This window comes from Macrotis lagotis, chromosome 1 (assembly GCF_037893015.1).
Source record: "Macrotis lagotis isolate mMagLag1 chromosome 1, bilby.v1.9.chrom.fasta, whole genome shotgun sequence".
In the NCBI taxonomy this organism is placed as follows: Eukaryota; Metazoa; Chordata; class Mammalia; order Peramelemorphia; family Peramelidae; genus Macrotis; species Macrotis lagotis.
The window spans coordinates 144068989-144081847 of NC_133658.1; the positions used below are offsets into that span (position 1 = coordinate 144068989).

Genomic DNA, 12859 nt, shown 5'->3' on the forward strand with positions numbered 1-12859 from the left:
TGTATAAATGTTAGCTATCATCATCATCATCATTGTCATTTAGGAAAACACCTTCTCTTTCTAATGGCTATCTATGTCTTTAGAGGTACAGATAGCCAGGTTCATTTAGCTATCTATATCTGATTATGTCTATTCTATCTATTCATCAATCTATGTTTGATCTATCTATATGTATCTATGTGTATCTGATTTTCTATGTCTGAACTACCTATGTCTCATTATGTCTGATCTATCTTTCTATCTCTCTATCCATCTATATCTGATTATCTATATCTGAACCATTTATGTCTGATTACGTCTGATCCATCTATATATCTATGACTAACTATCCATCCATCCCTGCCAAATCAATCAATCTGTCTGTCTGTATATCTATTTATCTATCTATCTACCTTTCCCCAGTCTATCTTTTTTTATCTGATAAAATAGTCTCACTACTTCCAATACTTAATCCTCTGGTCAGAGTAGTAAATGTTTTTTCTTCTGCATTAAAGATTCTGCCAGAGTCCTTTCCTACAATGCTCTCCTCTCCATTGGGGAGGGCAAAGTGAGCCAACCTTGTTAGAATTGCATGAATAGAAGAGAAAAACTAAGATAATAGGGTTTTTCCCTCCTGGGATTACAACTCCTGTCTGATGGAGGGTCAGTGATGGATTAACAATTCCTGGAACTCCTGAGGAGCAAAGGTTCCTACTGTTCTCATCTCATTTCCCTCTTATTGAGCCAAATGGGTTGAAAGACTGTGTATGAATCCAATTAGCTACTCAAGGAAGTGTATTTGATGGGTGTGGCCCCACTGTTGAAGTTTAAGAGGTTCTGCTTTGAAAAAATGTCTACTAAACTGACACCTGAGTGGAAGAAGTATGCTATAAAGCCTTTAATGATGATCCTCCAGAATCTGGTTCCAATCTACCTCTCCAGGTTCATTTCATATTCATTCGTTTCATGCATCCTAGTCAAACTGGTCAAATGCTACTTCTTGAACTCAGCATTTCATCTCTTACTTCTGTCTGCTTGTTTCCTCAATTATAAAATGGGAATAATAATAATAACTAACTCTCAGCATTGTTGTGAGATTCAAATGAAATATTATTTTTAAAGTGCCTACCACAGGATCTGCCTTATAATAAACAATATATAAATACTATTTCTTAGATGATGACACTAAGTGTCTGAGTTCAAATTTTGACTCAGGATATCCTGACTCCAAGCCCAACACTCCATCCATAGTGCCACCTAGCAGCATAACCCTGGGCAAGTCACTTAACTTTTGCCTTAATCTACTGAAGAAGGAAATGGGAAACCACTCCATTATCTTTATCAAGAAAATCCCAAGGTCTACAGGGTCATGAAGAGATGTAAATGACAGAATGATTAAATCCCAACAACAATATATGATTGTGATAATTATGATCCCTACATTCCCATTCTGGGAGGGCACACTCTCTTCATCTCCATCAATCAAAATCCTTGTCTTCCTGTAATTTGTAAAGGCTTCCTTGATGCCAAAAGTATCCTTTCCTTCTTCAGATTTTCATTAAGCATTTTTGCCCACACCACACTCTATTTTTATTGCCTTTATTTGTGTATATATCATATTCCTTCCTTCTACTGGTAGAATATAAAGGTCATGGACATATATGAGGTCAGGGATAGTGTCATCTTTTCTACCTATATACCTGGACTCTTAACACAATAGGCACTTAATAAATATTAATGATAATGATAGCTCACATTTTTATGGCACTGAGTGTTTTAAAAATATCTCATTTTATTTCACAACAACCCCTGGGGTATAGGAGCTATTACTATCCTCATTTTACAGATGAAGAAACAAAGACAGACCAAAATTAGGTAACATGCTCAGGTCACACATCTAATAAGTGTCTGTGGTTGATTTTGAATTCAGGTTTATCTGATTCTGGGCCCAGTGCTCTATCCACTGTGTCAAACTAACTGACAATGAAAATATGTGGTGAGACATCTCTAGTGAACCTATTGTGTGATCTCAATTAAATGATTTCCATTCTCTGGTCTTCATTTTCCCCCTCTATAAAATGAGGAAGGGAAATGAGTTTTAATTCCCCTTTCTAATTCTAAAGCATTCCATGACTCCAGGAACAGTCAACATCAAGCCAAGTTTATGTATATAAGTATAGGCCATTATGGCATTTTGAAAAAACTACATGTATATTGGAGTATACATAAGTTGAAAGAAGAGTCTATACTAATTGAAGTGAGTAGAACCAGAACATTGGACACATTAAATGCAACACTGTATGATGACCAACTAGGAAGGACTTGGTCTTCTCAGCAGAACAATAATCAGACAATTTTAAAGGATTTGTAGTGAAAAATAAGTCCATATCCAAAGAAGGAATTAGTGGTTTAAATGTAGACTAAAGCATACCATATTAAATTTAAAAAATTTCCCTCTCATGGTTTTTTCTTTTTGTTCTGATTCTTCTTTCACAATATGATTAATATGGAAATTTGTATAAAATAGTTATATATGTATAACCTATATTAGATTTCTCTCTATCTAGGGGAGGGGGGAAAATATGGAACTCAAAATCATATGAAAAATGATTGTTGAAAAGTATCTTTACTTGAAGTTGGAAATAAGTAAATAATTTTGTTTAAAAAGAGAATATATATATTTATATAGTCAAGTGGTGTTTTAGATATATTGGTCTTTGAGTCATAGTAGTGATAATAATGATAATGAATTATGGAATCACTAAAGCTCAGAGACCAAAGGGATCTCAGTGATTATCTAATCCATCTGAAGGAGACTCTCTTCTATGCATCTGATCATTGGTCTTCTAAAATTTTCTTGAACACCTTCTGTAAACATAAACCTTTGTCTTCCCAAAGCAGTCCATCCCACTTTTGGAAAATCCTAATCATAAGGACATTTTTCTTTGACCTCAAGCCTTATGCCTCTTTGTATTTTGTTCCTAGTTCTGCCTTCTGGGGGCAAGGAGAAACAGTCAAATCTCTTTCTCACATAGCAACCCTTCAAATGTTTAAAGGTAGCTATCATGCCCCCCCAATTCTTGCCAAGTTTGACCTTCTGTAGACTAAATAACCCTAAGTTCCTTCACCTGATCTGTAGCTAGCAAAAATTTAGGGTTCCTTTCAGTGCACTAACAAGGTGTTGGAATTAGATTCTACTTCAAATTCCTAACTTAACACCTGGGTGAAGCTAAGAAAATAACATAATGTTACTGGGTCTCAGTTTTCTTCTCTGTCAAATGACCTCAAAGGGTCCTTCCATCTCTAAATTTAGGATCATTCTAGAAATCTGTTCTACTTTTGAATAGTCGGGTATTGGAGGCTTCTCACATCAAGCCTAGTTTCCGTTTCATGATGGTCCTATGTTTGTCCTCTCCCCTCTACTCCAGGTTCCCCCAACCCATCCCAGGATAAATACTCTCATGTTTTTTCAACGAATTCTCATATGGTATTATGTTAAAGTCCTTCAGTATTCTCATAGACTAGATACTCTTTAGAGAATAATAAAAACAGTCCATTCTTATTCTATACTGAGTGACAAACAGTTTTCTGCCTTTCCAGGATATCTGATAAGTATAAATCAATAAAGAAATAAATCTTCATGTAGTTTTATTAAATGAATCACTCTCCCAAGGAACATTCTAATAGATTTAATGAAGCTGAAAGCTCACCTCCTTTCCTTTTCCCTGTCTCCTCCCCAAAATTAAACTTACACAACCAGCAATTAAACTCCTACAAAATAGAAAATCTGTTTTTTTCAGATGTAACCTGTCTGCAGCTCACCATCCCTGCAGTGTCTGGATCAATAAGGAAGATGCAGGCAAAAAGAGCCCCATATTGGGAGGGTCTCTTGGGCAGGAGATTCCCTAGTTGGAGGGGTATACAAAGTTTTCCTCTTCCTCAGAAGAAATCCATGTCCCTGATTTTAAAGTTCTCCTTTCCTCATTCCTCTGGAGGTAAAATTGCTCTCAAAAGAATTGGACAAGAGCCTGCAGCCTCAAAATCAAACCGAAAGGGCCCCTCTGGGTCTCTGGCAGAGCCTATTATCTGCTTCTCTTGGCTTAAGTCCAGGTCTGAGATGTTCTGTCGATAGAGTGTAAATAATTCCTTGGTGGCTGTGGCTCTCAGCATGTAAGGAGCCAGTGAGGTGAACTGATACTGGCCTATTAAGTTAGGGGTGAAGACAGGCCAGATACAGCATAGGACACTAACCGCACCCACAGGGAACATTCATCAGAATCAAATTCAAGAGTCATGTTCCTAGGATGTCCTTAGAATTCCCCAATCCAATCCATGGCCTTGGCACTAGCTAGAGGCTGGCAAGCATTCTCTCATCCCCATTTCAACCACTATCCATGGAATTCTGGAGAGGACCAAAGTATGAATCCTGAGAAAAGAAGCTCTCCAGGCCTGGCACCCCTTAAGAAGGATAGCACTCCACCGTTTTCAGAATGGTAGTTCCACACCAACCAATGGGATGAATCCCTATAGTCCTCATGGGAGATCAGCACACCTGGGAAACAACTTCCCTTTTACTAACTCATAGGCCTGATACTATGGGACTCACATCCTATGGAGGTGAGTATATATAATAATGTTTAGCTTTCATTTTTGAAAAAGACCACAACATCAGGAGGTGATGTCATGACAAGCACATTGAACTGGATTTGAGTGAGAAGTGTCGTGCTAAGTCACCAGCTTCACTTTCTCCTCCAGGCCAGATATGAATCAGGACAATTGGAGATGGCCCTGGATGCCTAAAGGCACCCAGCTAGTAAGTGGCAAGTATCTGAGTCTGGATTCAAAATCCCAACCTCCTGTTTCCAAGGTCAGTGCTCTATCCTCTGAGCCACTTGGCTGCCCTGTAGAGATGAGTAGGATAGCTTTGGGGTCATGGAAAGAACACTAGACTTGAAAGAAAAAGTCTTGGATTCAAGTTCTAACCCTGCCATTTAAAACCTGGAGTAATTGTTGTTCAGTTATTTTCAGTCCTGTTCAGCTCTTCATGATCCCATCTTCATGATGGTCCTATCTTTGTCCTCTCCCCTCTACTCCAGGTTCCCCCAACCCATCCCAGGATAAATACTCTCATTTTTTTCAATAAATTCTCATATGGTATTATGTTAAAGTCCTTCAGTATTATCATAGACTAGATACTCTTTAGAGAATAATAAAAACAGTCCATTCTTATTCTATACTGAGTGACAAACAGTTTTCTGCCTTTCCAGGATATCTGATAAGTATAAATCAATAAAGAAATAAAGATGGTTTAACATTTTCTTTTTCTCTAGATCAGTTTTACAGATGAGGAAACTGAGAGAGACAGGGTTAAATGGCTTGCCCAGGGCCACATAGTTAGTAAGTGTCTAAGCCAGATTTGAACTCAGGAAACTGAGTCTTCCTGGCTCCAGGCCCTGTGCTATATCCACTGCATCACCCAACTGTCCCTAAAAAGATGGATGAGCCTGGGCAAATGACTTTAACCTTTCTAAGTTTCCCTTTTTTAACTGGGGGTTGTGTGGGGTGGGCAGAGAGGAGTATGACAAGAGCAGTGGATTAGTAGCTGTCAGGAGACCTAGGTCCAAGAGTGTGCTGGAAAGCCAGTTCATAACTTGCAAGAATCAATTTTTAAATTTTCAGTGTGAACATTTATACCTCAAAATAGGCAAATGTTATAAATCAGAGCTTGATTTATTGCTTTGTTGACTTCTAGAATTTAAAAGGTGATGGGGAAAATGTTAATAATATATATTAGGATAAAATAATGTGATCTGTACATTATTTTTTCTTCAGTGAACCAATTGTTAAACATTTACCAGCACATTCTTGCCTGGGTCTAATTTCTCCCAAAGCATTTTTAAATTGCAAATTGTTGCTATAGTTGTATTACCTACTTGGAAGTAGTAGGAGGGGACAAGCATTTACTGAACACCTACTATATGCCAGATGCTATGCTGAGGGATTTACAAATATTATCTCATTTGATTACCTCCCAAGGTTGTCAGGAGGACTAAAGGAGCCTTTTTTGCTGGGGGGGGGGGGGGCGGGCAATGGTTTGCAAGGCAATGTGGTTAAGTGACTTGCCCAAACTAGGTAATTATTAAATGGCGAAGCAGGATTTGAACTCAGGTCCTCCTGATTCCAGGGCTGGGGCTCTATTCACTGGGCCACCTAGCTGCCCCTAAAGGAGACTTTTTATGAAAATTATTATTATCACAATAACATTTCTTGAATTGAATAAAAGCAGCGCATTTCACTATATGACTGATGGTTTCAAAGAGATAATCCATGTGATCACAAATAATGGAGTTGGAAGGTATAACAGTCATCATCATGGCTATCAATTTCAACAGTTTCATTTTACAAATAAGGAAACTGAGACCCATAGAGATTAAGTAATTTGCCAAGCTCCAAATTACACATTGTTCTTGCTCAAGTCTTCTCTGATGGATGCCTTAACATTCTAAGAACTCAATTAGTCATCACTACAATATCCCATACTAGGCTTTGTATTCATTATATTTGTGAGGAGGAGTGAAGGGAGAGGGAGTAAGCAGGCCAGGGGTGGACAAAATTGGAGAAATGGTAGCCTGCTGCCCTTGGAAACATTGTCTGGCATTTTGGGAATCTGCCCAGCTGGCTTTGAAGAGTACATCCAGGCCACATGCCTGAGTCTCTTGTCTTTTGTTTCCTCTTTCTGTGAGTAGTCATCTTTCTGTTCATGCTGAAGTCCAGATCCCTTTTGCCAGGATCCTTCACCTTCACCTTTTACTGCCCACTTGAATGCAGTGAAGTTAGCAAACTTCCTCTCTTCCCCCAGAATAGTCACATACATCTTATCCCTGGCTTCTGCAAGCATGATCTTTATAATCCTATTAACTCCATGCTCAGTCTTAAGGAGAGTTCAATTTTATCAACATCTTATAAATCAAATACCCATTCATTTCTTTTCTCCTCAATCCCAACAGAATTCCTAGATGGGTTTCTGGCCAGGACAGTAGATTGAATGTTACCCATGGTTCGATCATCTTTCAAAGACTCTTCTTTCTCCTACCTTTCAAAGATCGGTTTTTAAATGTAGCAGTAGGAACCAAATTCAACTTCTCAAAGAAGCCTCTGCAGGAGCTGTAAACCTGAGTATTCCCAGCATTTCCCTAGTTTTAGCTGCAATCTCTACCATTCAGGAAATAATTTGTAGAGGAAGAAGCAAACACTGATGGGAAGGACCCCCTCTGGCTTTGTACCCTTGGCTGATCAATAAGTTAGTGAAGACAGTTTCTCATTCCCTAAATGAGACAAGGCAAAAATTGTTCTCCAGAAAGAAGCAGTAATATCTAATTTCCAAGGAAATGCCACCTACCTGGTTACAGGTGTTTATATCTACCCCATTCCGCAGGTGATCCAAAGCTTTATCCAAGTTCCCTGATCTTGCTGCCCTCAGAAAACTGGTAGCAGCATCGGCCTGAAAAGAGAAAAAATGACCAAACATGAGTCACTCATTCATCCCTCTACCCATACCATCAGATTACGAGTCCACAGCCCTGCAAAAGAATTGGAAAGCAAGATAAACCTTGAGGTCAATAGCAGAAAGGCAAGAGGGTCCAATAAGGATATTCCTTGTCTGTTTTAGAAGCAAATAAAGGAGCAATGTTCTGGACCTCTGACAGAGAGACTGATGACATTAATTGTCAGACTGAGGGGGCTGAACATAAAACTGACAAGTCAAGACTAGTCAATGAAGTCTTCCTTGGGGCTAGGGAGCAAATTCATCCTCTTAGACATTCTATAGCAATCATCACTCAACCTGGAGTGGCCTTCGCCCACAGTTCCCTCAGAATGGATTTCAATAAAGTCCTCCTCATTACTGAATCATGGTTTGGGGGTGGCTTTTGGCTCTCAGAGGCTGAGTCAATGAAACCCAGTCCTGAAAGGTCCCTGTTGGAAAAAACTTGGAGAAGAGGTTGAGGGAAAATATGTTTCTTTGGGGAAAGGATCAAGCTAGTAGCTTATAGGTTAGCTGCTAATAGATGAATATTTTCTCCAAAGTAACTTTTAAGGCCATCTACTAAATTCATAGAGGGGTCGTGATCAGCAACAGTGTGCACAGCACTCACACTAGATGAAATCACATTCTTAAAGCATTATATAATATGTACATATGTATGTATTGTATGTAAACATATCTATCTACCTCTGTCATAAAGTATGGGGTAACAAGGTGGAACAGAGGGTAGTATGCTGGGCCTGGAGTTAGAAAAACTCATTGGACATAATTTTGCTTTGTGATCTCAGGCAAGTCATTCTATTTTCTATTTTCTGTTTTCTTCAGTTTCAAATCTGTAAAATGAGCTGGAGAAGAAAATGATAAACCATTCCAGTATCTTTCTTTGCAAGGAAAAACCCCAAATGTGGTCATGAAGAAGTGACACACCTGAAAAATGACCAAACAACTAAAATCATAAAGTATAAATTTACTAAATGTTATTCTTGTTTGCAAAAGAAACTTTATTTAAAGTGAAACAAGGGGTGGCTAGGTGGCACAGTGGATAAAGCACCAGCCCTGGAGTCAGGAGTACCTGGGTTCAAATCTGGTCTCAGACACTTAATAATTACCTAGCTGTGTGGCCTTGGGCAAGCCACTTAACTCCATTTGCCTTGCAAAAAAAAATAACCTAAAAAAACCCCAATAAAGTGAAACAGTGAAAACAAAGCCAATTACTTAACTATGCATATGATACGACAGGATCATCTTGAAAGTAATTCCTCCTAATATGAATTCACTGCTTTCAACTCTTAGGATGATCAGAATTTAGTATTACTCGAACTACTTAAAAGTTCTTTCAGATTCCTTTGGATGCTAATGGTTTTTTAAATGAAGTTTGTTAACATCTTATTTAAAGTGCTATAATAATTTTAAAAAGGAAATGATAGAAGAGATTCCTGTAAAGGTATTATAGCTCAAATATGAGAATGTGTTTATGTATGTATAAATATACAAGAGTGCACCAAAGATATAGTCATTTTAAAAACCTCTAAAGCTTGATTTTTCTTTTTTGAATCTCTAAGTTGTTATGATCTATTCTTACTAGATTCTCAGGAGATCAAACCTTTCCCTCCTCTACTGCACTGAAGGAAGGGGATAAATTATATCTCTTTTCTGAACTATTCAATTCAACTCAGACAATAGTTATTAAACACATACTATAAATGAGATTATTATAATTATTTTCTAACTTATTTCCCTTTTTTTATTCTTTCTCCTTTGTAAACTATTCTTTACAGACTGGTCCTTTGCCTGGCATATTAGGACCTTTACAATACATTTGCAATATACTATGCTATAGTAGAAAGGGTCCTTAGTTTCAGATCCTACCTACTCAAGCCTCTGCCTCATCATGTAAAAATAAGATAATTGGGTCTAGGTAGCCTCTGGGGTTTCTTCTAACTCTAGAGATCTATAATTCTATGATCCAATACCTTTTTAGTTTTATTTCAGGTTATTCATATTTACAGACTCAATGTTCTAGTCAAATATGGCCTTCTAAGCTATTCTTTGAACTCAATTCCAACTCTCATCTCCATGTATTCATAAAGGCCATCAACATTCCTAGCACATAATCTATACTTATCTTTGTAAACATCCTTCTCTTTATTCAGAATTATAGCTCAGGTGCCCCATCCAGGAAAGATGAGAAGGTTATTTGTTGGAGATATTATAGAAGAAATTGTATGTGTTAGATCTGATGAGCAATGAGGTCCCTTCCAACTCTGATGTTCACAAAGACCATAGGGGACTGAAAGGTCTCTAAGAGTAAATGTGGGAGATAATGTATCCTGTCAATATTGAGGTGTAACTGAGGTTCCTAACAACCTTTTATTTGGTTTTTAAACCTGATGTTTTGAGATTCTCATCCTTCACAGAATTTCACAGTTTTACAACACACTCAGAAAGCAATCACCTAGTCTTTGCCTATGTTCTCTAAAGAAAAAGAACTCACTCTCCCAAGGTAGCCCATTTCACTCTTGGATAACTCTACTTTTAGGAATTTTTTCTTTGTATCAAGCCTAAACTCACTTCTTTACAATGTCTACCTATGGTCTCACTAGATCACATAGTGCATGGATTGGAGGAGTGTCTATGAAGACTAGAGAGAAGGATAGAGCAAGGTTGTATTTAGATTTACATGATACAAAGAACACTTTATACAGTGTTACCAAAATCTTAATTCAGTTTTAAGTTTTATTAACTTCCAAATTATAAATACTTCAAACTTTCAGAAAACAACCTTTCAAAAGCTAATTATGAATTTTTTAAAAACTGGCTTTCTTATTAGAACTCAATATAACTACTGTTTTGTGCTATTTAATAATTCTAATTGATTTTTGAACTTCATAAAAACTTTAATCAGTGACTAAAAAAAATTACATTTGCAATCCTACCCATTTAAAGAACATCCAAGGACTGAGGTTTTGACATGTCCCTATAAGAAATAACTTAATTGAGTAACCAAGGTGTCCAGTCATGAGGGCTGATCTCTTCTTTGATCTAACAATTTAAGAAAGTGTCATCCATAAACTGTCAAACACATAATGAGTAATGACAGTGTTTCATATTGTTAAAATTAAAATAATAAATTACTCAAAAAGTTCATGAAACTAAATAAGTATAAAAAATTTAAATGAACTTTTAAATAATTGTGAGTTTTTGACAAGTTTGTATCATTTATACTTCTGAAGGCATTAAAGATTTAAATTGCACCAAGAATTTCAGAACACTCTTGATCCTAGAATTAAGAGGGAGTCATTGGAGTTTGAGTAAGGAGAGTGGGTGACCATGTTCAGGTCTGCCCTTTGAGAAAGTCAAAGAAAAATGTAATGGAGCATGAGGAAGCTTGAGACAAGGAGACCAAATAAGACAATTGCAATAGACCAGGCCAGAAGTAGTGAAGTAGTGAAGTCCTGAAATAAGGCAGTGGTCAGGGGAACAGAGAGGGGCATTTGTAAGCAATATTCTGGAGGTAGGAATGAGAACATCTGACAACTGATTTTACATATATATATATATATATATATATATATGGGGTGAGTGAGGGTGAAGTTGACATTGAGATTGTACATTTAGATATATAGATGGATAATGATGTCTAAGATAATAACAGTAAGATTTGGAAGATGGTTGGGTTTGCTCCACCCTAATTCATTCCTTTTGGCTTAAAAGAAATTTAATGGGTAAATAAACCATTGACTTGGGAGGAAACTAATAATCAAAGGACAATAATAACCTGGAGCAAGTCTAAGGACTACTAGGTGAATGAAGGGATTGGAAGCTGTTAAAGGGGCTACACTGGAAGGGGCTATCACAAAAAAGAGATGACTTGGGGGTAAGGTAGAATGGCGTGGGAGGAAAGAATGCAGTTATTGCCTTGAGAGGTAGCAGAGGAAAGAGGAAAGAGAGATGAGGTCAGAGATTGTGATCTGAATTACAACTAGGCTCCTCTTATCAAAGTAAAAGATTTTCATTTCCTGACTCTGGTTCATCTCTCTAATTCCTCTTTGTCCATATAGACCACTTACCATGGAGAATACTTATTTATCTTGAGTGTGAAGGACCAACCGGAGGCAGGAAGAAAAAAAATGAATAACCCCAGGTTTTGTGGTTCCTTTTCCTCACAGTAAGTAAGGGCAATAAATCAAGGTCATACATGACTAAGTTTTTACCACCTTCTTTCAAAGTATCAGAATTTAATGGCTTCTTTCTTTCCCCTGGCCATCCTCTGCTTTTTCCCCACTCCCATCATTCCTTCCTTGTTCAGATAACTTGTTGGCCAAAAAACACTTATGTGGTCTTTATCATCCCAAGAATTCAGTTCTGGGACTGCAAAGGAAGGGAAAAAAAACAGTCCCTACACTTAAGGATCTTAGATTCTAATGAGTGAGAATACATTAAAGCAAATAACTAGGTATAAATAATATATATTCAGTCCAAAAGGAAGGTAAATTCAGTGGGGAAGGAACTGAGGGACTAGGGGACTGGGATAGGCCTCAGACAGCAGATGGAATTTGAGTTTAGTCTTAAAGGAAGTCAGGGAAGCAAAGACATCAAACTGAGGAGGATCCTTTCCAAGATGGGGAGCAGTCAATGAAAAGGTACAGTCAGGAGATATAGTATCCTATGGGAGAATTATCAAGACTAATTTCACAGATTGTAGAGTATGTAGAGGGAAATAAGATATGAGAAGAGACCAAGTTATGAAGGGCTTTAAATGTCAAAAAGAAGATTTTTGTATTTGATTGTGAAAGTAAGGAGGAGTCATTGGAGTTCATTAAAGAAGGATCAGAATGGGGACTACATGGTTAGTTGGGTTTATGCTTTAAAAAAGTCACTTTGGCTGCTAATTGGAAAATGGATTTCAGTGGGGAAGATAGGTGAGGCAGGGAGATCAGTCAGAGGGCTATTTCAAAGGTAAGAAATGATGAGAATTAAAGCCAGGTGAGCAGAAAGACGGGGACACATAAGAGAAATGTTATGAAAGAAAACTGACAAGATTAGTCAATAGATTGGATATATGGGATAAAGAAAGTGATAGATTGAGGATAATGGAGATTGCAGGCCTAGGTGACTGGGAGGACATGTCATTTTGTCTGGCTAAAGACTTGTCATCTTTGAAGGGAGAATAAATATGCTCTTCTTGGTCCCCAAAGACAAAACTAAGAGAATTAAGTAGACAGGTTTCAGGAAAGATTTTTGACAATAGAATTGTTCAGCAATGGAACAGACTATTTTGTAAGGTAGTGAATTTCCCATTTCTAGAACTATCCAAATACAGTCCAGACAGGCATT

The 12859-nt window shown here is 37.5% G+C and overlaps 1 protein-coding gene across 7 annotated transcripts in view; it reads right to left on the minus strand.

The window, feature by feature from the left end:
• Positions 1 to 12859, minus strand: part of ANK1 (ankyrin 1) — a 189377-nt gene that overhangs the window by 127809 nt on the left and 48709 nt on the right. For all 7 annotated transcript variants that reach the window (XM_074209011.1, XM_074209009.1, XM_074209008.1 and 4 more), the window contains one exon: positions 7379 to 7480. In XM_074209011.1, coding sequence (XP_074065112.1) covers positions 7379 to 7480 — 102 coding nt within the window. The remainder of the gene's footprint in view (positions 1 to 7378; positions 7481 to 12859) is intronic.